The sequence below is a fragment of the Melozone crissalis genome, unplaced genomic scaffold, assembly GCF_028551555.1.
Source record: "Melozone crissalis strain CALT ecotype California unplaced genomic scaffold, PUWL_Pcris_2 ptg000018l_1, whole genome shotgun sequence".
NCBI classification, from domain to species: Eukaryota; Metazoa; Chordata; class Aves; order Passeriformes; family Passerellidae; genus Melozone; species Melozone crissalis.
Window position 1 is genome coordinate 34,905,290 of NW_026535796.1, and position 24,028 is coordinate 34,929,317.

A 24,028-nucleotide genomic window follows, 5' to 3' on the forward strand; every position below is an offset into this window, starting at 1 on the left:
GAACATACACAAAGAATGTAAACCCCTTAAAATATAGATGAGCCACATGAAATCCTGTTTCCTACTTCTGACCAGCCTGTGGTTTCAAAAACTGGGGAGTTAACACCCCTGACTTCTACTTTCCCACTTATGAGTGGCAAGGTGGGCTGGTCGTTTTATCTCACTCCTTAATAGTAGTTCTACTCTTTAGAAAAACTGCATCTGCATGGTTTAAGATCTATTTGTATTTTTTTTAAATCAATTAAAATAGATTTTCAGGGCATTTTAAGCAGATGGAATAAGTAGATTTATTGGTGTGGAGCACAGTTGTGCTTCTCTAAATAGCTGCTTTACATTCACTATGAAATATAAACATGTCCTTTTGCTTTGCTAAAAGATCATATGGAATCACATCCCAAGCTGCCCATAACTTAAGAGCTTTGTGTTTAGCTTCAAAGCAGCTTTTAGGGCATCAGACTAAGCAAGTTTCTGGTCTGACAGCAAGGCTCTACAATCTCTGTAAGGCACATGATCAGAGAGGCAAGTGGTGAACAGGAACTGCCCTTACTACTCTCATGTTTTGTTGACTCTGCCACAGATTTCCTACACGACCTTGACCAAGTTTGTAAAACTATTTCCTAATTCCCTGTGCAGTATTCTGGGGTAATAATTCCCCATGTCAGAAGTATCTGAATATAATTTTTTTTGCTAAATGTCTGCCATGCTAAGACTTCTAAGTAATATACTCTTTCAAAGAAAATTACCTTTCTGCTAAAGAAGCAGTTGCTCTACTGATTCTAAACAAATATTGTTTATATTTTTAACCTTGCTTTACCAGAGATCTTGCTCTGATATATCTGTATGTTGTACCCTATGCTTTCACCTACACATCAGTACTTTTCTGCCCCTTATATTAGATATTTTTACAAACATTTTGATCAGCTATAGCATGTTTGGTGCTAGCTACTGTAGAATTAGACCTCCTATGTTCTGGGAAGAAAAGATGGGGAGAAAGAAATGGAGCAGCAATCCTTGTACACACACAAAAAGGAAATCTGTGGGCTACATAACTGAAGAATGGAATGAAAGGCATATGAATATAAAGAGCAGACTTTCAAAGACTGTTTTAGCCACAGGCCTTTTCATGTCAAATATCTGGTGTATCCAGGCTGTAAAAAGCAAAGCAGGAATTTCTAGGATTGATTTTCATCCCTTTGACTCATCCCTTTCCTTTGCCCATTTGCTCTCGTAAGACAGGTCCAGAGTGTGCAACAGGAAACCAAGCAAAAACAATACAAGAAAAACGCATTTTAATTTTAGCCACACAGCTGCTTCTGGGTTCTTTAAATACCCTCCTCTCTAAGTGCTTCCATACACCAAGATATCCAAGTGCTCTAGACAGGCTGAGTCTCAACTGCAAACTCATTCCACAACTAATCTCTGTCTGGCAGTGTTACAGCAATCAAACCAAGTTGGTTAAATGCCCAGTTGGGGTAAACTGGGTGTTTATCCAAGGGCTCTCTGCTATGTGACTTGAAATGATGAGCTACAGACTCCAAGTTCTTTGGGCAGAGACAGGTTTGTGGACAGGAATTAAAGACAACCTCGTTTTTTCCTTATCCTCTCCCTCTGCACATTTATATACAGCATAAGAAACCAAAAATATCTTTTGAAGGAATGCCTGTGAGTGACACTGTGCCCTAGTATAATGTGACAGGTGACCTATTCTCCTTGTTCCAGTCTGCATGTAGCCTTGCTGTCTGGAAAACTATCTGGGGAATTTAAGGTCTACCAAGAGAAAAATGGCAAATCTAAAAGCTCAGTCACATACTCAGTTCTTCATCTTGGGTTGTTTTTTTCCCTATGGCTTTTGAAGGTGAAACAAGCCACCTCTGAATTCCAGAGGTTTTTTACTGCCATCATGTGGAGAATTTCCTTAAAAAAAGAGAAAAACTGTCTTCCCTGACAAGATATGATTTTTCCTGCCCTTGGCAAAACTGAAAGAATCTAATCCAGTCTTACATCTACACAGAGCTAGTCCTGGAGTCTCAAATGCCATAACATCTGGTAAATATTCAACTGTCCTTAGTACATTTTGCTTTTGCCCTATTGAAACAGTTTATTTGTTGGCACAGCAGAGCTGGACAAGATTGTGACAGCCAGGGTATGCCTGTCATTTCTGATATTCCATTACAGGTTTCTTTCTCTGGTCTGCAGAAACATACAAGCACTTAATATCAATGCTGTGTCTCTCCATGTAGCAATGCTACAAAGAAAAACAATATTACAGCAGGGTATCACAGATCCAATTACATAAATTATCCTGGGATCAAAAATACACATTTTTCAGGCATTCCTATTCCCACTATGCAATCCTCCATTTTATCTGACCACTACAACAATCACACTTGAGAAATCTGATAAACAAAAAAACTGTTCCAGGAAGTTGGAAATTTGGAGGGCTATATTAATTTTAATAAAAGAAGAGTATTTCTACATTCCAGTAAAGTCCAAGATTTCAAAAGTTTTCAACGAAAACGAATTACTGTATTTCAATTAGGAATGTCACCACATTTTATACCTATTTTATTACTTTTAAATACTGTACTGTACTGATTAATATTGTATTCACGAGGAAACTATGTAATTTTTCAGTGAGCTTTTCAGAGATATTGGCAGACATTCCTTAAAGGTTCTCCCTGTATTAAGTCAATACAATCTGAAAGACAATTACTGTCAGAACATTTCATAGAAATTCTGTTATTTTCCCAAAGACAGACAAAAAGTGGTCCCATTTTTAAGACTGGTGAGCCCCCAGTAGCTCCTCATAAATTCAGCACAACAGAAATCAGCCTTGCACATAGATTAGAAATCAAATTTATATCTTCTGTCCATTCTGCTATATCACTTTAAATAAAAACTGGGGTTTAGTTTCTCCCTGACCATAAGTTGCAAACAGTAATTAGGGACTTCAGCAGGGTCCATAAATGACTCCAGAACAAAACCACATTTTAATTGATACTCATATTCCCCTAACAAGACTTCTTCAGAAGATCTTCCACACCCACCAAGTTTAAAAAGTTAAAAGACCTTTTTAAAAGGTCTGAAGATCTGTGAAGTACTACCACCATGGCATTGCCTTTTTCTAGTGTCATAAAAACCTGTTCAGATTTGGCTACATTATAACAGTCACTGTAGAAATCAGCACTTAGCAGATTTTTCTTGATCTGCTCCCATAAGCCCTCACAATTCCTGTGGCACTGGACACCAACTGTTCAGAGTTTTGCTGTGCTAGTCAGTGCAGTGCAGGTTTCTAAGTTAAAGGTAAAATATATCCCACTACTGTTCCCTATAACAGGGGAACATACTTTGCCCTGCAAAACAAGAGGCAGTTCTATATTTGGCTTTCAGATGGTTCTAGTAATTCTGACTGTTTCACAACCACACTGTTAGGCAAAGCTTCAACCACTACTAAGAGAACCCCCAGACACCAGATTAGCTCAGGCATTTAACAGAACAAGCCCACAGGGAAAGCAACTGAGTCACAGTGGCATCTGAGCTTCCAGAAAGCCTCCATCCAGTCCATATGCCGGGCTCATGTGTCCATAGTGTGAGGCACAGCACCGGGCTGGATCAGTGTTACCACATCATATGATCTCCTACTGACTGGGCTGGAGGAAATGTAATCCTTCCATGTGCAACTAATATGGTTGGTCTTTAATCCTCTGCAGCACAGGTCTGTACCAAAGGTTCAACATTCAAGTTTTCTACTGCATGAAGTCCATTTTTTATCCTTGTATATAAAGTTACAAATTCATCCCTTTTCATTTGCTTGCAAAAATGATGAAAATAAGAGGCCAAAATCTTTACCAAAATCATAATCTCAAATACAGCCATGTCAAATATAGTTCCCAAAAATTAGGAAAATACCGATTTGAGATCACCAATTCATCCTTGGTTCTGCTATGTTATACATTTATGATACCAGGATTTCTTTAATTACCTACTGACATTTTAGTGTTTTTCTGCAAACAACGTGTCATTCAGTTGAATGACTAAATGGTAATGGGAATAAAACATGTAGAGAATTAGGCTGTTGTTTGTAGTACTCCTATCTCATATTAGTGGCCCTTGGCACATAAATAAAGAATCACAGACTCACAGAATATTTTGAGTTGGAAGGAGTCTATGAGGATCACCAAAGTCCAGCCACTGTCCCTGCACAGAACAGCCCCGAGAATCACACATTTACCTAAACAAATTACATTATTTTAAAGTAAGATTTGGGACTCCTTATTGTAATCCTATGTAAATTAGACAAAGGCCTTTTCACCCGGCAAAAAAACCCATAGGCAGTCCTTGATTGGACTAAATTTGTCCTTCTCGACGTCCTGTAATCCAAAGAGACTCACGACACCCAGTGGTCATTACAAGAAACGCAGGGATACAGAAGCCGTGCAGAATGTGAAGATGCTCATCTCAGTGCTCAGCTTCACAAAATTAAGATGCAACTAGAAAAATGAAGACACTGGACAAGTTACAATCCATCCTAAAGAGTCTGTAGAGATGTCTTAGAAAACTCAACACTTACCAAAAAAAAAAAAAACTCCCAAAGCCACCATCAACATCTGAGATATAAACCCAAAATTTTTTTTGAACACCAGGGAAACATGACATCTAGCCTGCTTTGGAACAAATAGTAGCTCTTCCACGGCAACAGTTTAAATCCTGTAGATCCTTCCCCCAGAAAAAAACCTACTAGAATGAGGAGATCTCCCTGAGAGCACTGCACTGATTAAGTGAAGGTATCCTTCTACACCCCATAGCTTTCCACACACCGTATTGAAGAGCAGAGAGGATGACTGTGCTGGGGAGGGGAGGGAACACAGGCGGCCTTGCTGCTCCCCAGAGCACTCTGCACTGCTGCAACGCTCTGATGCTGCAAGGGTGAAAAGCAGCCACTGGGGCTGCTCTTTTGCACTGCTTCCCCAAAGCCTCAGTTGGCCCAAAGTCTACAAGTTGTAAAGGGAATATTAAATCCACCTTTGTTCTCCTCCAACATAGAACAGTGTAGAAGAGTGTAAGAGCATCAAAAGTGCTTTATTCTTGATAACTTTGTTAATCATTTGTTATTTTTAAATTTAAATGTAAATTTTTAAATCTTCATTCTGCCTTGTCTTTAATTGGATATGTTTATGGATATATTTATGATTTGCAGATGGATATAACAATATGAAAGATTTGTACTTTGAAAAGAATACATATCTAAAGTTGAAATTTAGAAGAAAAGGAGCCATTACTAAAGTACTTTCATTAGAGAAAAATCTTGTTAAGTCAACTTCTGGGTGCAATTCTGTGATCTGTGACAGACTGCAGGTGAGAGCACATGATCACACAATGTTTCCTGCTTTGATATTTATTAAAAGAAATTAATTATTAACAAAATACATATGTGGAATGTCCTTTCAAAAAGATTTTGAGCTTTAATATTGTTTTAATGTCCAACAACACACTTTGTCTGAATGAATTAATTCTTTTGTTGAGAACATGAAAACTTATGAGGCATCATTTAAATAATATTCTTCTATGTATGTATTAAAATTACAGAAGGAACAAAGATACATGTATTAAAATATCATCAAAATTAGACTGGTTCAATGAAGTGAGGTGAATAAAGTTATTTATTTGTAAACTGAATACAATATAGCACTTGTTAAATTGTATTTTGTCTGTGATAGCAAGACAAAGCAGAGAGTATATGAGGAAAAAAGATTGAGTACATGGTGTTTTCAGACCTAACCTTTCCAGTTCAGACAGTGTAATATGAAACTACATTCTCCTGGTCTGGCTATGCTTTACTTCCAAAGTTTGCCAAACATTTCTTTCTACTGCTGTGTTAGGACAAAAGGTTCTTTGTCCCACATGCATTTATGAAGTCTATGCATCAACACCTTTATTAATTGTTCAGTAAGCACACATTATTTAACCACCTAATTAGATAAAAACTTGCCTTTGTCACTCATAAGCCATGAAACATGATTTCTGCATCTTCTCCTGAAAGAAGATATTCAACACCTTTTTTTAGTAAGTGTTGAAACACCTACACTGAATCAACATGCAGTCATACTTCACTCACATTCTTTTCACTCTTTTCCTGTTGTATGACCAGAATAAACAGGGAAGTGAACAAAAAGTTAATTCTTATTTGTCAAAACACTCACCTTTAGCATAAACAAATCAACCACTGTATAACACAAGGAAAAAGGAAAGCATCCTGTTGCCAGTCAGTGATTACTGACTGTAATCACTGAACTCACACAGTAAATGAGACCTTGGGTCAGTGAAGAATCAAATAAAATGAAAAGGGAGAGAAGGGGCAACGACAGAAATATTATTTAAACTACAAAAACAGAGTATTTGAAGGAGGAAGAATTTAGATATGTTCAAGATAAACCTAAGGTTTAAGTCAACTTAATTCATTGACAATTTGGGTGATAACATTTCATTTATTTAGAACAGAGGTTTACCTTGACTATTCAAGAAAACTCTATTAAACAGTAATAACAGTATTTCAGTTATCCTACCTGCTGCCCCTTGGAGGAAGGCCTGGTATCACACATTCCAAATCTGTTCTGAATCACCTGAACTGAACAGCAGGCTGTCTGTCCCAAACACAGGCCACTTGCTCTCTGGTGAGCTGTTTTCACTGAGCACCCACACATACTCCATATCCTGAGAAATCCAGCCTCTGGAGAGGACAGTAAGGGTTGTTTCTGCGTACAAGGCAGCCCAGGACCATGCCTGTACAAATAAGATGTTACAACAGCATTCTTAGCATGCTTTTCCTCAGAACTCAAAACTCCAGAACAGCAAGGGATCCAAATCCAGACTCTAGAGATCACACATCTCACACTACAGCTTAGATGCAATCAGCATTAAGTGCTCCAAAATACATCCTAAGAGTCACTAGTGTTCTCTCACAGCACTTCAGATTGGTAGGACTGGAACCCAGCAGTGCCATATTTTTTAAATGGCGGTGTCATTTCACACAGCATCAGACATTTTTGTGTTGCATTTGGCAAGTTGTTTATGAGACTATGCTGAGATTAAAGGTCTTTCTCTTTTGCATTCAGGAATTTCTTAGATCTTGTTGACCTCTTTAATCAGCATATTTCAGGTTCTTTAACAAGACCATCAAAACAATGAAAGCGTTTCTTTCCATTTCTATTTAAGGAATTAATTTTGTATTTGCTCAGGTTTCCACACAGCCTTTTCAGTTTTCTCTAATGAAATGGCTTTCATGTCCAAATGCAAAATATTCTGACAGATTTCTGGGTGCTGGTAGCATTTATGGAGTTCTCAGAACAAGAATAGCTACTCTAGTTTTTTCATTGAACCAGGGACTCACTTCCTCCTATTTATTTGCCCTTGGTTTATATGCAGTCCATGTAAACCAAATCCATGTATTTTATACTTCCCAGCCATGTAAAAGTTGGTTGGTTTTTTTGTTTTCACTCATAACAGGAAAAAGTGATTCCTCCCCTGTACTTGGCACTGATGAAACCATACCTTGAATTCTGTGTCCAATTTTATGTCCCTCCCTTCAGGAAAAGACACTGAGGTGCTAGAGTGAGTCAGGAGAAGGGTGATGAAGGTGGTGAAGGATCTAGAGCACAAGTTCTGTGAGGAGCAGAAGAGGGTGTTCAGCCCAGAAAAAAGGAGACTCGGGGGTGACCCTATCACTGTCACAAGGAGGCTGACAGGAGGCTGTGGCCACACAGGGCTTGGCCTCCTCTCCCAGCAACCAGAGACAGGACAAGCAGACAGTCTCAAGCTGTGCCAGAGGTTCAGGTTGGAGATGAGAAGGAATTCCTTCACAAAAAGGATTATTAGACATTGGAACACGATGCCCAAGGAGGTGATGGAGTCACCGTACCTGAAAGAATCTAGGATTGGATGTAGCACTTGGTCTAGTTGACATGGTGGTGTTAGGTCATAGGTTGGACTCGATGACCCAACGTCTTTTCCAACCTAATTGTTTCTGCGATTCCTTTTTTTTTTGCCCTGTTTTCCCTCACTGAGACAAGTTTGAGACTTCTTTGATGCTGTTTTCTTCATATTTCCTCTCTCTTTCATGGGCTGAGAGAGGCTACACAAACACCTAACCTTCTGTGTGGGGAAGAATCGTACTTTTTTGTACAGCATTCGGGAGGCGCAGGGCCGTCCCGAACTCCGGGCTCCGCTCAGCCTGCTCGGCTCCCTCACGGCCACGGTCGCGGCACGGAGCCGCCTCACGGCACGCAGCCCCCTCACGGCCGCGGCACGGAGCCGCCTCACGGCACGGAGCCCCCTCACGGCCGCGGCACGGAGCCCCCTCACGGCCGCGGCACGGAGCCGCCTCACGGCACGGAGCCCCCTCACGGCCGCGGCACGGAGCCGCCTCACAGCCCGCACTCCGGCCGGCCGCTCTGCGCATGCGCGCTCGGGGCGCGGCGGCCGCGTTCCCCCTCGGTGGCCGTGAGGGCGGGGCGTGTCCAGAGCGGGTGCAGCGCATGCGCGGCGCGGCTGAGCTGTGGCGGCCCCGCGCCCAGGTGAGGGGCGGCCCGGCTCGGCTCGGCCCGGCCCGGCGGGAGGCGGCGGCCGCGGCCGTGAGCGAGCGGTGGCTCGGGCCCTGGGGCCCCGGGACTGTGCTGTACCTGGTGCGCCTCGCCGTGTGGCGGGGCGGTGGCTCGAGACCCGCAGCCGAGTGGCTCGGCCCGACTGCGCGGGCTCTCCTCGTGCCGCAGGAGTGTGGCGTGCGGGCCCGGGAGGCGGGGTGGATTGGGTGGGAGCAGCGGCACGGACAGCCCCGGACGGCGGGGTGGGCGCCCGGTTCTAAAGGGAGTGCGCGGGGAGGTCCTGCCCGCCGGGCCCGGGTGGCTGCTCTGGCCCGGACAGGAGCAGGAGGTTTCTCACGCCCGTGCCTCGGGGGAGTGGCGCTTCTGGTTTGTTTATTTTCGGTTGTGGTTGTGGTGTTTTGCCTTTTTCTGTGAGAGAAGGTGGTGTGTCAGCCCTTCCCAAAGCTTCACTTAATGCAAAGCTGGCAGATGAGGTGTTCTTACTCTAGTTTTGTTTCTCTTTCTTGTTTTGGTTTGAGGTGGTCTTGGTTTTTTTGGGTTTTATTTTAGATTAGCATTTCTGCTTATCACTTTCTTAAAAAATACATTTGTTTTGGAAAGGGTTAAGTGATGAAAGCGTGGATCAGGTCTTAAACCACTTCTTCCATTGCAAGGATAGCATCTAGGTTGTGCTTGTGTAACCATGTTTGTTCATCCGTGTTAGCAGGCAGGCAGGTGTGACTGAAGATGGAAAGTAAAAGTGATGCAAGTGGCTACTTGAGGAACTTTTCTTCTGCTGACCATAATTCCATCATTCCTGCAATAGACAGTCATATTCCCATTTCAGAACTCAGTACTGGTTCTAAGGCTCGGTATTTTGGAGCACGCTTCTAGCAAAGTTGGCAGGGCCTGAAGAAGAAACTTGGATTTTGGTGTAGATTTTTTTCAGAATGTCTGTTACAATGTCATTTGAAGCAGCTTGTACTGCATACTGCTGCTGATGGACTGCTGGCCTGACTATGATGTAGTCTCCCGAGTTCCTGTTTTTGTAATTTAAATATAAAACTTAACATTGAGTCATAACTTCAGTGGGTTACTTTATAGGAAAATAATTTCTATAAATAACAGTAGAAATTATTTCTGCACTTAATTCTGTCAGTTTTCGGTTAGCCAGTTTCTCAATTACCTTCTTTAAGAGAAGCAGAAACTTAGTCTTACTGGATGATGCCTACCTTCAGAAAGCAGCTGAAGGTTGTAAGAAGTATGTAGTGTGGGAGGCCATAGTGTTACTACATTTTTCTGATTTTCATAGCATTTAGTTTCAGTCTTTCAGTGTTTTCATTCTGGGTGTGGGCATTTCTAAGGCTCTGTCTCCCCTAGGAGTGTATTGCAGTATGTGTTGCTCTTTTAGCAGCAGATTTCTTTAGCCCCCAGTGTGTTCACTGGTCACTCATTCTTTTCTCTGATGACTTACTCTACTCTTGAGAATGAAACAAACTGTGTTAGCAAAACCACAGCTTTGCATCTTCAGCTGTGTTTATTGTAAGAGCTTCACCCAGCACAACTGTCTTGTTTTGCAATTCAGCCCTTGGGACAACAAAGCTTTCGTAAGATAAATAATGCCCTGAGTAATTCCCGTTCTTGAAATAAGTGTTGTTTGTGAATAGCCTTTAATTTTTAGTTTGTTTTACCTTTTTGGGGTGGAAAGATATGTCCAGTACATTAGCTTTTGATCTGAATTTCATTCTTTCAGCATTTTGAGATATTTCTTAAAGTCTGCAGTTAAATCACTGGCAGTATAAAGGGAGATATGCAGCTATCCTCCATTGTTATCTTATAGTGATGGAGCTTTCTTTAGATTCAGATAAAGTCCTTTCTTTGTCCTTAACTGTTTTTGTAGTTCCTCAATGGAAAAGGTGTTGAAAACTGCCCGTGGCACCATGGAAACACTCAGACAAAGCAGTCATCTACTGACACTGGTGAGGAATTGCTGGGCAGAGTGAGGGAAATGAAGAGCTCCAACCATCGCTCCAGTATGGCAGCAGCAGAATCTGACAAAGACTCCGGATATTCAGGTTTAGAAGAACACTGTGTTACCTTCTTTGTGTGTTACCATGCTGAGGCTGTGCTTTAATTGGTGATGTTTAACAAATCTGAGTAACCCCTTCCAGTTTGTGTCTCATTACCTTGGAGGGCCTTTCTCTGCAAAATAGGTTTCACCTGCAATCATCTTACCACCAAAGTTTTATGAAGTGGAACATTGCCAATTTACAAAGTTCATCTTGTGAATTTGAATGGCATGGGAATTTAGAATTAATGCAATAATTTTAGACTCTAGAGTCTAGAAGTGAAGATGTCAAAATTACTTTTTCTTTGCAGTGATGAATGAATTGTTGGATTATGCTGCCCAGTGTTTCTTATGGTCTGACCATATTGTCAGTAGAGCCTGATAAACCAGAGGGTAATGGTTATAAGATCAGTAAGGTAATAGACATGATGTGCCATTTTAGTACTCAACAAAACTGTGCAAAAATGACCTTTAAACAAGATAAAAAAGTACTTCTATGAAAGTCCCCTTAAACAAGAAAAAAAAGTACTTTCTATGAAAGTTACCTGCTTCACTGGGTTTTAGATAAAATTTCAAGACACCAATGCCTGCATCGCAAACTGTGGATGTGGCAGTGCTGGAGCCTGGAGTGCTTTCCTGTATCAGTTTTTAGACTAATGCAACATTCATGATACTGTGCAGTCCCTTGGAGACTAGGTACAAAAGAGCAGAAAGTAATAGATTTTTGGGGTAGAAACTCTCTGTATAAGAACTGACCTGAAATACAAAGCCTTTTATTAGAGGCTGTCTGACAGCTGTCATAGCAACCTTAATTCTGTTGATATTACAGAACTAAACTTTATTGTTCTTTATGGCAACTTGGTTGAAGGAGGCAGAATATTAGAACTGAAAGGCACGTAAGCATTTTGCATGTGGAACAACTAACAGCTGAATTGTGCATCTGGCAGATGGAAGTTCAGAATGCCCAAGTGCCATGGAGCACACGGACTCGGAGGATGTGCTGAATGCGCTGTGTTGGAATGCAGAGGATGGACCTTGGCAATGCCCGAGGACCACAAGCAGCTCCTTTCCTGCCCTGTCTCCTATGGTTGTTATGAAAAATGTGTTGGTTAAGCAGGTAGGGAAGACATATCTTGAAAAATATTGCATGTTCTTAATTTTTTCCTTTCAAAAAAGATTTTGTAATGTTGTTGCAGCTCAGGAAAAAAACTGGTAATTTAAGAAGTTTTAGTATGATTGTCTGTTCTTTTGAGAGGCAGCTGGAATCACTGAAATGAAATGTGAAATAGAGAAACTCTGCTCAGTCTCCTAAAACTCTTTGTTTCAAAGGAATCCCACCAAAACACATTTTCAAGAATGTTATGTGACTGGCACCAAAGATTAAACAGAAAAGGGTGATTTGCTTTTGAAAACTGCTGTTGTTTTATTATTCAAAAAAGATGATGAAGTAGGATGATAGGTTTGTTTCCTCATTCTTAGATTCTAGAAGTGCTTCAATGGAAAACACAAATCCAGATGTTATAAATGAAAAAGTTAAATCCTTATCTGAAGTTAGCTGTGGTACTTCTGCTTTAATAGTTGTTTCACTTAATTGCATATGATGGCTCACATTGCACCAATTACAGCCCCTATTTATGTTCTTCAGTATTCTTGTGATGTTTAGTTCCACCAGCACATCTGTGAGACCCCCTGTGTAACTTTAACATTTTAACAGAAAGTATGAGAGGTATGGTCATATTATTAGACCTCGTGCTCTGTGCTCACTCATTTTTGGAGCAGAGCAAAAGTTCTTCAATGTTTTTTATTACAGTACTTCTGAGAATACAGTGGGGAGGGTTAAAAAGAATATAAATCCTGATTCTTTTTCTACTGAACCTGTTATGACAACAAGCAAGACCTAATATTCCCTGTTAGTATTTAACAGATTATGCAGTTGTGGGGGAGGTGATTCTGCTTTCTGAGCATCGTGCTTTATCTTGATAAGAAACAATTTTATTTTATAGTCACATTCCTAGATGTGTGGACAAATTACTGTGTAAACAGATACTGAAGGTTTTATATGTAAAGTCAGGAATAGCCAAGCTTCACCAAAGGCTGATAGCCTTTGGCCCAGAGCACAAAAATTAAAACATTACCTGCACTGATTCCAGTGCTAAACTCCAAGTTGTGTTGCAAATAAGAAAAAGCAGCTCCTAATAATAAGTAGCTTATATAGAGAGAGATATATTAAAAAAAATACAACCACATATATATAAAAAACCCTGGTAGTATAGGAGAAAGGAAATTTGGGAAGGAAGACTTGGAGATGGATAAAATGTCCACACTTGGTTCTCTTGAGCAGTGCATTGTAATATCTAACTACATATGATTAAAGACAATAATGTCAAATTGAAAAACGTTAACTACAATTAAGGAAAGCAACAAGTCTAGGTCAGAATAATAATGAAATGTCTTTCTGCTTTTTTTCATTATGCCAACTTAGTTCAGATGGTCATCTTTTTAAAATGGTCTTTTCAACACAGCACTCAGTTGGGCTTGCTGGACCAAAAAAAAAAAAAATAGCAGCATCCAGTTACTGCTGTTTATTTCTTCCAGTTTCAGTTTCCATCAGCATCATCCTTCTATCTTGGAACCACTGTGATCCTCTACAGTGGTTGTTACCTGCTGGCCCAATTTCACAATGTAAACAGCTAACAGTAATGATGGTAAAAAAAATAAAAGTCAGGTGGTGATTAATGCCAGTGCTGATTGTGGTAAGGTTTCTGTAAGTCTTGTAGAAGTCTTTAATAAGTGGGAAGGCTTTTTAGGCAAGTGACAGTGATGCATCAAGAAGTTAGCTTTCATTAAAAAATGCAACAACACACACAATTTGCAGAGTTAGTAAAATCAAAGTGGCCTTCTCCACTGAAAATGAGAATTTGAGTAGGAGAACTAGAGCAGAGTGCTATGTGAGAAGGAAAAGAAAAAAGAACTGAGATAGGAAGAAACCCAAGAGCAAGATAAGCAGTTACCACAGCTCTTTTGGCCTCAATGAATAGGGGGCTCTGCCGTGCTAGGTGCTGTTCATCAGTGCAGTTAATGGCAGCTTCTGGCTCCAAACCCTTGCTTCTTAAGGCTACCTGTTCTGTCCTGTGTTTGTATAGCTACAGTATTTATATGCTTCCTCACTCCTTACATCTCCAGATATTTTTCTTTTGAATGTTCTTTCTTCTGTGTTAAGGTAGTAATATTTATTTTTACAGGTAGCTGTTCTGTACCCCTATTCCATAAGCATCTTGCCCACTGAACCAAAGAAACATTGTGTCAGAGTAGGTAATTGAATCTTATCTCCAAGTCTCAGTGTCCTAATCAGTGGGTAATACCTGCTTTTGGTAAGTTCCAAGTCCTTTACTGGGGGAATGGACTTTAGCAAAGCATGTTAGTGTTTGCCAGTTTAAAACTTATGAGACTGGTGGAAAGGATATGGATTTCAGATGACTTAATATAGACTAAAAATAATAATATATATTTGTGGTAGCTAAAAACTGTGCCTACAGAGCAGGCCTGCCAGTTGCGTTCCAAGTTGTAAGGAATTGGAAAAGCAGCTGACAATATATTAGTATAATTGTAGCAGTGATGGCTTAAATAGATTAAGAAGTGAGATTTTGCTTTAGACAGAAGTAGTGTCTCTTACTGGACCATTTGATGTCTTTGGAGAAAAGCAGACATGTTTTTGGCCAGAAGATCTCATGAAGATCTGTAGTAAGGTGTTGGAGGAAAAAGAGGTAATGTCTTGTAAAAATTGATGTTTTCCCCTATATTCCACAGTATGGCTCGTGGGAGGGAATAAAGCCTTGGGCGTTGTTCTTGAAATGAAATGCTTTTAAGATTTATCAGTGCACACTGTTTCCCCAGAGGTATATGAAGTTAAACTCCTCTGGGCTTACTGCAGGCTTTTCTCCTTGCATTGGTTGATATTCAGCCTTTTATTTTTTTCTGTTATATAGTTTTAAATTTACTGAAACTGTGTATTGTACTTCCAATTACAAGGCTTCCTGAACAGCTGTTGTGTATCTTAAATAACCATTTCAAAATCTTGCTATAAGAATAGATTTGAAAAGATTTGAGTTGCTACCTTTCAAGAAAGAGGGAGCCTGATTTGTTCCTAAAATGTCTATGCAATCTTTCCTTGACTCTTAAGGTATTTCATAACAGAAAGCTTAAATATTTTTCAGTTTTTCCTGTGCAGTTGTAGTTTGACCCTAAGTCTGGGTCGAACTTTTAATGAACATTTTACAATATAAGCTTGCACTGTAATCCTCACTTAGGAAAGCATATATAAATTCAGATTGAATTGTTTTTAAATAAATCTGCTATTGCCTAGTAAAAGGATTATGGATTACAGCTTTATTTCCAGCCTTGCACTCCACTGTCAGAAAAAGAGAAGGATGAGTTTGATAGAAAACTCTTCACACATTAATTGGACAGTATATATCAAATGTAGAAGAATGGCACAGTCCACCTGTTTTGTTTAAATTTGTTTTTATCGTCTTCTACGACACTTCTGTAAGACTTGTGGTTTTTTCCCTGTTTGTGCTTCTCAGGGGAGTTCATCACAGCTCCAGTCTTGGACTGTGCAGCCATCCTTTGAAGTGATTCCAGCTCAGCCACAGCTAGTGTTTCTTCGTCCATCAATCCCACCTCCCATTAGTCCTCACCCTGTTGGGAAAAAGAGAAATGACTCCACTAATTACCTGCCCATCCTGAATTCTTATCCCAAAATAGCACCACAGCCCTGCAAAAGAGATCACTCCTTTGATCTAGAAGAATGTCAGGAAACCACTTGCCATAAACGACTCTGCACAGAAGCACCCAAGATGGAGACTTCTCCCGGACTGATGAGCACAGGCTTGCCTACTAGTTCTTTTTCCCACCTACCAGTTAGCTTTAAGACCCCTCAGGATTCTAGCCAGCAAAGTTCTTCAGCACTGGTGACAAGTGGAAAACTGTCAGCTCTTCCTGGTTTTCATCGTGTTTCCAGCGATGCTCAGAAGGTGCCAGGTTTGGCTCCCCTTTTGCCTTTTGGAGCTCTGCAGACAGCAAAGTGCACCCTTCACGAGGGCGAGAGTGCGTCACAGACTGCGGTGCCTTCTGCGGTGTGGAGCCCTCCGTTGATACCAGAGGAGATGTGCAGCACCCCTGAGCTGCTCTTGCAGCAGCAGAGCAAGTGCAGGCGCTTTCAGAACACGCTGGTGGTGCTGCGCCGGTCGGGACTGCTGGAGATCACCTTAAAAACCAAGGAGCTCATTCATCAGAACCAGGTGACGCAGGCTGAGCTGGACCAGCTGAAGCACCAAACACAGCTTTTCATAGAGGCAATAAAGAACAATGCTCCACAGTCATGGGCAGAGCTGGAAGCATCCCTAACAGGATCTGATAAAGCTGATAGCAACCTCGAAGACCCCACTTATCCCAACATGTAGTAAAAATGTGCATAGCTGTTGGTCAAGTTATTTCTGTGCCTCCTTTTCTCCTGTCTCAGACTTCTACTTGAGCATTTTTTGAGTCCAAGATTTGTAAAGTTGCATTGCCATTAACAATTTGTCTTCAGAGCCAGCTGTGGGACTGGAATAGCATGGTGGGTTCCAGGCAGAATGGGTACTTAGTACTGTAATGTGACCTTGAATTTCACGCTAACTCTCTGTAATTCGTTGGTCTGAAGAAGTTTGTATGTGTTCTGCTGGCATGTTCCCATTCTTGAAGTGAAGACAGTCGTTTGCAGTATTCTGCAAGCATCTTCTTATTCCCATCTTCAGATAGTTGTTTCTGAGCGTGCAGCAGCAGAACAGGCCCCACTGTTGGGCCATCATCACTTCCAAGTAGGTGAAGGGAGTTGGTGTGAGGTGAAAGAAGTCCTTCTCCCATCCCCTTCCTTATTTTTCTTATTTAGAGAAATGGAATAGAGAGGAGAATTTGAAGTTCAGAATATGTATTTTTAGGAAGCGGTTGCCCTAGAAAACAAGATGATGGGCTCGGGGTACGTAGAGATGAAAGGGAGGCAGAAAAAATGAAGTCCTATCGTAGCTGTTTGAGACAAGGAAAAATGAGTCTACCAGTGACCTTCTCCATTCTATATCCACTGCTCTAATAGAGTATAAAGGAATGAAAAACTTGCTTTGCAGGGCAGTACCCTTTGACTTAGGGAGACTTAGCTGGTGGAAATCTCTCATAGTCCTTATAGTACCACATGGACTTTTTCTCTGACAGTATGGAGGGTGGGCTGAAGTGGGTGTGCTTACAGCTAATGGGCCTTTCTGCTGGTGTAATTTGTATAAATATATGTTCAATAAATCTGTGAATAAAGTTCAGCAGCTGGTTAGAAATCTCCTACTGGGCATCAGTCCAGACTTAAATAGTATTTACTGAACTAGAAAAATCCACTCTGGAACTCATACTTAAATCTGGGGCTCCTTAGGAAGCATATCCCTGGATAATGGGAAACCTTAACATCTATAAAAAAATAAGGATGTTGAAGGTTTCTGGTGGTAAATGTGTCATCAGGTACCATTCTGTTCCGTTTTCTTAGCTGCCTTTATTCCTGGGAGCCCTGATAAAGCTTTAAAACAATAAGGGCTTTCCTTTCTTGGCTGCAATGTAATAAAATAGGTTAGCTTGGAAATGCATTTGGAAAATTAGTTGACTACATCAGGACCAGGATAAGTCCAGATTCTGGGCAGGATCTGAAAGTGGTCCAGTAAATTTGAAAAGTGTTAGCCTCTGAATGGAAACTGTAAGCAGTGAACTCACAGTTTCTTTTGATCCTCAAAGCAGCAAGATTTGTTATTAAGAAGTTAGCTGAAGACAGTCTTGGTGTAATCAATCAGATGGCCTGCTGCAGCTTCAGCTGTTGCTGACAACTTACAAGTGGGGTAGCTTGATGTGTCAGACAGACTGTTTTTTGTATTAAGTTTTAATAAATGTTGGTATTTTTGATTACTTTTACTATATCTTTTTGAAATTCTGCTGTTCTAGTTGGAATGCAGGTATTTTCTGTACTTTCAAAGCCCGTTGCTAGCTCTGAAAAAAGTAGCCTAACATCTCTGTTATAGAACATGACCTTTTTGCTAAAACTTTACAGAAATTGACTGTGAAATATAAATTAAATAAAGTATGTACTTGAAAAAGTTTATGGATTATTTAGTGCTGTTGAACTGCAAAGTCCCTGGTTCCAAAGCATGCTTTAAATACAGCTCCACAGCAGCATGTTGCCCATGTGGGAAAGTGCAGATACAAAAGTGATACTATGATGTATCTCTTTGAAGTGAGTCATGTGAGCTTTAACAGTATCTATGAATTAAAGGGTCTTTGGGAGGAGCATGCATAGAAATAGGCTGTACAGAACTCTAAAAATACATTGTCGTGGGTGACCACTGCCATAGATCTGTCAGGAACAACCTGGAAGGATTTTTCCATCTCTGAGCTGTTGTCTCCATGATGACTGTACATTATGCTCACCGTCTGCACAGGGTGAACTCCTACGCTGTGTCTTAATCCTGTCAGCTGGGTATGCGGAACTTTGAAATTGTGAAGTAAGAATCTTGGCTACTGGAAGAATTACTGGAGTAAAAAATGTTACACTCTTCTCTTGAAGAACCTTCTCCAACTAAATCTGTATACCACCGAAACACATTTCTTCAAAATGTGGCCATCTTTATGTGGGTTTTTTTTGGTTTTTTTTTTGTTCAAACGTGACTTGCAGGGAGAACTAGGTAGTCATGCTCAAAACATCCAGCAGCCTTATGGCATGAGATCTTCTCCTAAGATACAAGAGGTTCTGTTAAAAGCTCTTACTTGACACCAGACAAGACAACGTGAATCTCATGGCCTTATATCCAAAAAGGAGTGCCATCTATTGGAATAATTTTATTTCCTGAGACTAGAAACTCAGTGTTTGCAAATTTTATGTTCACAAAAGTATGGATACAATTCAAGCAGGAAATTCTCAGGTTTCTGCCTCTTCTGACTACCTTTTCCTTTACATGATTAAGTTTTCTGCAGCGTGTCAGGCATCTTCACCTTTATTTCACCTAGGCCAAAAAGGTGAATTCTTTCAGGTGCCTTGCATCTGTCATATTTTTCTTTCTCATGATAAAAACAGTCTGAAAGAAACAGTACCCCTGTAGGCTTGGGCTGAGCAATCTCCTGGCATGCAAAATTTCTGGCATCCACTAGATTGAGCATAGCATGCTGTTCCTGCTTTCATTTTCATAATTTCTAGTACAAAAATGTAGGGTCCCTCCCTACCTACACAATTTTACACCCTTGCTGTACCTAGGTGATGCTTCTTTCAGGTTGTGGTGTAATGCAGCCATATAGTCCCAACTGTATTGCCTGGTCTTATGTGTCCAAAATGCTCATGCCTGCTTCTCTTCCCTTTTTAAATCTACGTCCTTTGCGTGAGAAAAATTCAACAGTTCCAGTGTAATCTGATTCGGAAGGCAGAAGGAAACACCATGTGTTCAGTCTGCTCTCTTGCTGAGCAGTTTCCAAGACTTCCTCAAATTCTTGTTTGAACTAAAGCTGTTCTTAGAAGAAGTATCCTGCATTGATTTGAAAGCTCCTACAATTAAGAATCCACCCAAATTGTTAAAAGTATAATTACTTACTATTAAACACATGTCTCTTACATTGAGCCTGCATTTGTCATCTTTCCATATCCAGCTGTCAGATCTTTTGTCTTTTGTCTGCCAAACCGAAGTGCATGATGTGACATTGCTGTTTTCACTGTAGGCATTTTCAAATTGAACAAGTCACTCTTCAGCTTTCTTTTTAAAAGTAAGTAAATAGACTCAAGTCTTCTGGATCCTGTGTTGGTGGCACTCTCCTTTGGATCCTTTACAGTAATTTAAATGCATTTTTAATTGGGGCACTAATAGCAAAGCAGGACTGCTAAAAGAATTGTATAGTATGAATTCTATCTACTGCTCCTCTACCTCATTTTTATAACAGTCTTGGCTGTGACATCAGATTTGACATATAAATTGTCCCTGTGCCTATTGCTTCTGTGGTTGGTGAACCCCTGTATGTTTCTACATTCCTTTGAATGCAGTTTGCAGCCAGGAAACAAAGCAAGCTGGTTGTAGGAAGTGGCCAGTTGTATTCATTAGTTTCTCTGCTTCTCTCCTTTGAAACTTTTTCATCTTTAGATGAGATTTGAAAGGTAATTTCATCTTGTATTTCAATTATTGAAAACAATGTTAAATAACGTTATAGTAAAGAAGCAATTTTTAAAATAAGAACAGACTATTGAGCTTAATGGATGTCTGTATACAATTCAGAAACCATGGTTGCAACGTATTTCATACCAGACAGTTAATTTTGTATAAATCTGGCTTCAGTCTGTCATGTGGCACACTTTTAAATGCCTATCAGTAATAGAAATACTATGTGTGTTGGCTTTGTTTTCAACCAATTTTGAATTGTAGCTGATCAATATAAGGAGTCAATTTTATCTGACCAGCCCTATTTCTTGTAAGCTTTATTAATTTCAATTAGTTTTGCTTTCTATGTTCTGGAATGATCAAAAATTATGGGTTATTCCATTATTTTCTTTCCGTTTCCTGCTATATTAATTTAAATTAGTCTACCTACTTACTGAAAAGCTGATGTTGTATCAGTTCTTTCCTCACCTCAGTCCGCTGAAATCTTTCCTAGAAGTGGGAAATTCATTTAAATAGAATTGGTGGTCCAGACAGCTTCTTAATCAGCTCTGTCAAATTTTCAGTCACAACTTATTCAGACTTGCTTAGTTTAAAATGCGTAATAACTGTTGTTTGAAATGTTCTGAATTACTTTTTGAAGTTAAAATCAAGCTACTCTTATGATCTGAGGGGAATAATACATTTTTTTTTTAATTGCTCAACAGGAATTTTTGTGAAATGCTTTTGCCATTGTGCACTGCAGCATTATAATTTTTATCTTGAATTGAAGCCCTGCCAGCAAAGATTTCTTCTGCATCTCATACATATTAAGAAATGGAGGAAATGGACTTTCCAGAGCCAAAAGGGGAGTTTCATCAAATTCTTTATTGTTTTCTTCATGTTCTTATTGTGATTAAATTAATTTAGTTAATGGGAACTGAAATGCTTCTTTACCATGTTCACTTAACACAATCTTACTGTTTTTCCATACAGTAGTATGGATTTTTTTAGGCCACGTACTTAGGCCAGGACTAAGAAATCCAGTAACAGATAGAAGACCAACCCTTAGTGGTTTTTAACAAATAGGGCTGCTTGAAAAATCTGTATGTTTTCAGTGAAAACTCAGGTTTTTTTTTTTAATGAAAAAGTCTTTTGGCTTAAAGCTTAATTGTTTTTCAGTGTTAGCATTCATTTTTCAGTGAATCTCAAGCACTATGGAAGTAAGTCTGGACTGTGGGAAAGGGGGAAGATGTTATTTCTCTAAAGAAATGAGGTAAACCTTCATTTCCTTCACCTGCATTGTTTTGGGTTGTACAAGAAACAGGACCCCAACTTTGATGAGTGGTTCCACCACCTCAGGCTGATGATGCAGAAGCCAGCATAGCCAATCAAAACTGCTCAGTTGTTTGCAATGGCAGAGGAGACTAATAGATCCCAAGTAAGTGGGGATAAAACAGCATCTCCTGAGAAGATTGCTGGCTTAGTCAGTACAAATACCATTTTTTCACCTTAAAAAATCTAGCTTAAAAAAAAAATCAATGATTTTGTTTGGCATAGGACATTATGGTTCTGGATAGGTCCTGTTCTACATTTGCCAGAGGCAGAGTTCAGTGCAGTGAAATGAGCAGCGTTTAGTGTGCAAAGTGTGAAATACGACTGGACAGTGGCAAGGCTGTTTTACCTGGGGTGAATGTTAGCAATGCCTATTGTTTTGTGTTCTTGCTAAATATTTTCTCCCATGCAAATGATAATGTTATACCTATCCAAACATGCTCAGAAGTCAGAATAGGATAGTCTGTATCAAAGTGAAAATGGTTTTCACTCTTCAACATCCTATCACTAACCATGCTTGTGGAACACTTACACATTAATGCTTTTTTAGAACATTGTGAAAGGGGGTTGCTGAGATTAGTTGTGTGATAAATGACCAGAAAGCACTCCAAAACATTTAATTGCAAACTGATCCTTATTGTGCAAGGATGAAAGTCTGAGCTTGATGGTAATCATCTAAATAGTGAAACGCCTCCAGATGCATAGTGGGAGCTGCAGCCAACCCAAACTGGGACAGAGGAAAGCAAGTAACTGCACTGAGGCCTATTACTGTAGTGCTCCTGGTCCTGTGCAGTAGCAGCATTTGGGTAGAGAATCTTGAGAGACTGTAGTTAAGACAGGTGTTGACATTGAGAGTGATGTTGGTGCACAAATAAACTAATGGTCCTGACTACCTTCTAGCAGCTCCGAAACAAGCTGGGCAGTCTGAACATGCACCTCATGGCCAAAGCCTCTATTTCTTTGAAAGACTGGGACGCAAAGTTCAAACGTGCCTGCACGTTAAAATTGTTACCCCATTCAATTTTTTCCGCAGCCAAACTTAAAGCAGTGGTGTTAGGAGAAGCAGAGTGATGAGCTGCCTCTGCCTGATACTGGAGCCACTGGAGTTATGGGAAGGATAATTGCAGTTTCTAAGGCTTGTTGTTTTTCAAATTCCACTGCTTCTTTAGCATCTAAACACCTACCAGCCTGAGATACTCGAGCCATCTGTGTATCAGTGAGCTTTGTTGGGTGAGTGGAAGAAGATGGATGCCTTCAATTCCAGGGGGCCAGGGATGCCTTGATACCACTTCTCTGTTTCCACATTATGATATCTGTTCATCTGCAGATGAATGCCTCAGAGGAGTGCCACATTCTTGCTTCATCTCACTGCTCTGGCAGTCAGCTCAGTAACAACCAAGTCCTCGGCAGCCACGGAGACATTCACTATCTCATAAAATATAATGACAATAACAAGTCACTGCCTACCTCTCATATTAGTATGGGGAAGGGAGGAAAACACTCCATTGTCCTCCACAGCTTAGATTATCTTTGGACATGCTTTTTAATTTCTTTATCACACCCTGTTCTGATGTAAGATCAGTCCTTAACACATCATTTTTCAGTAAATGGGCTATTGCATCCATCTTAGGCCCCTTCAAAATATAAAGATAATTAAAAATAAGCCTCAATTTGCCTGAGATTGTTTTCTGTTTGAGATGAGAACAAGTATAGCAGCACTCAATTCTTCTTGGATCTTCATACATTTCCATGACACTCAAGCTCCAGGTGAGAACTTCTCTAACTTAGGCAGACACAACAGCATGAAATTGATACTGGCAATTGTGTTCACACTTAATGTTCTACAAGTGCCAAGATGTCTAACATATGCTTTTCAACTTCTTCCTTATTTTGAGATTTGCCCCAGTCTCTTTCTAGTTAACTCAAAAAAGATCTTGATGAAAATGCAATATTTACAATGTGTAGCATCAGCTCTCAGTCTTGCTTTAGAGATTACTATTAATGTTCTGTATTTCCTTGGCATGAGAGAGTATTTGTCTTAAATCACACACTGTTGTCAATGCACTGTAATTTTCCATTGCTTTTCTACAGTCTAAATTGTCACATCAGGTAGAAGATAAAATAAGAGAACTTTGAGTGAAGGACTGCCATATGGCCGATACCTAAAATCTCGGCAATTTGGCAAGAAGAAAGTGGAAAAAGATGAAGTAAATTCCACAAAATTAATGCCATAAGTAGGTGGCAGCTGTTAGTAAAGGAGAAAGAACAAAGGCAAGGGAAAGGAAAAGAATACTGAACACCAATGCTACCAAAGATTTTTCTCACAGATGTGTGAAAATAGATTTCAATGTAACTGTCCACATAGTAGGCCAATTTTCCAGGTTTCCTTTTAAAAATCTATTTTTAAGCACAAAGATTTTTTTCCCCATTTGATTTAGATATATAAGCTCAAATGTATCTTGGTGATGAAAAGGAACTAACTTTATGCTTTCATTGAGTGCTCCTTCCTCTCTTCCAGCCAAAAAATATGCTGTAGTCTTAAATTTGTCGCTTTAATCCCACAAATCACACCCACCTCAGAAGCACTTGGCAGTGGCATTGGTACTGCTGCATTAAATAATTCAAACAATAACATATGGCTAGAATTGACATGGCCCCAGGCTCAGTTTCTTGTTTCCCCTTGTAGAAGGCACTTTTATCTTCTCAGCTGTAAAATGAGAAAAGCAAAACTTATTCCCTATTCAAAAGTGCTTCAAGCTCCTTGTATAAGAAATGGAACAACAAGTCATGGCTGTGGGCTACCATGGTTCTGGTGCTAGATTTTCTAAAGGCTGAGCATTTGTGTAGTTATTCTAACCTACATTTTGTTTATG

General features: G+C 40.0%; 1 protein-coding gene across 2 annotated transcripts; it reads left to right on the plus strand.

Moving 5' to 3' along the window:
• The first annotated feature begins 8,499 nt into the window (after positions 1-8,499).
• On the plus strand, positions 8,500-17,137 carry CIPC (CLOCK interacting pacemaker). 2 transcript variants are annotated; one of them, XM_054276053.1, is made up of 4 exons: positions 8,500-8,570; positions 10,477-10,651; positions 11,592-11,761; positions 15,228-17,137. In XM_054276053.1, exons 1-4 carry the CDS (start codon positions 8,532-8,534, stop codon positions 16,104-16,106), a joined length of 1,263 nt encoding a protein of 420 aa, XP_054132028.1. In that variant the 5' UTR covers positions 8,500-8,531; the 3' UTR covers positions 16,107-17,137. The 2 variants fall into 2 exon arrangements, with proteins under 2 accessions (XP_054132028.1, XP_054132029.1); XM_054276054.1 differs by lacking the exon at positions 8,500-8,570 and adding an exon at positions 8,633-8,678.
• Positions 17,138-24,028: the final 6,891 nt, after the last annotated feature.

Excerpts from the sequence above, each read along its gene's own strand:
- CIPC (XM_054276053.1), top strand. The coding sequence starts at position 8,532 with ATGCGCGGCGCGGCTGAGCTGTGGCGGCCCCGCGCCCAG. Across the intron at positions 10,652-11,591 it reads CAAAGACTCCGGATATTCAG|ATGGAAGTTCAGAATGCCCA; the intron begins GTTTAGAAGAAC and ends TGCATCTGGCAG. Across the intron at positions 11,762-15,227 it reads AAAATGTGTTGGTTAAGCAG|GGGAGTTCATCACAGCTCCA; the intron begins GTAGGGAAGACA and ends TGTGCTTCTCAG.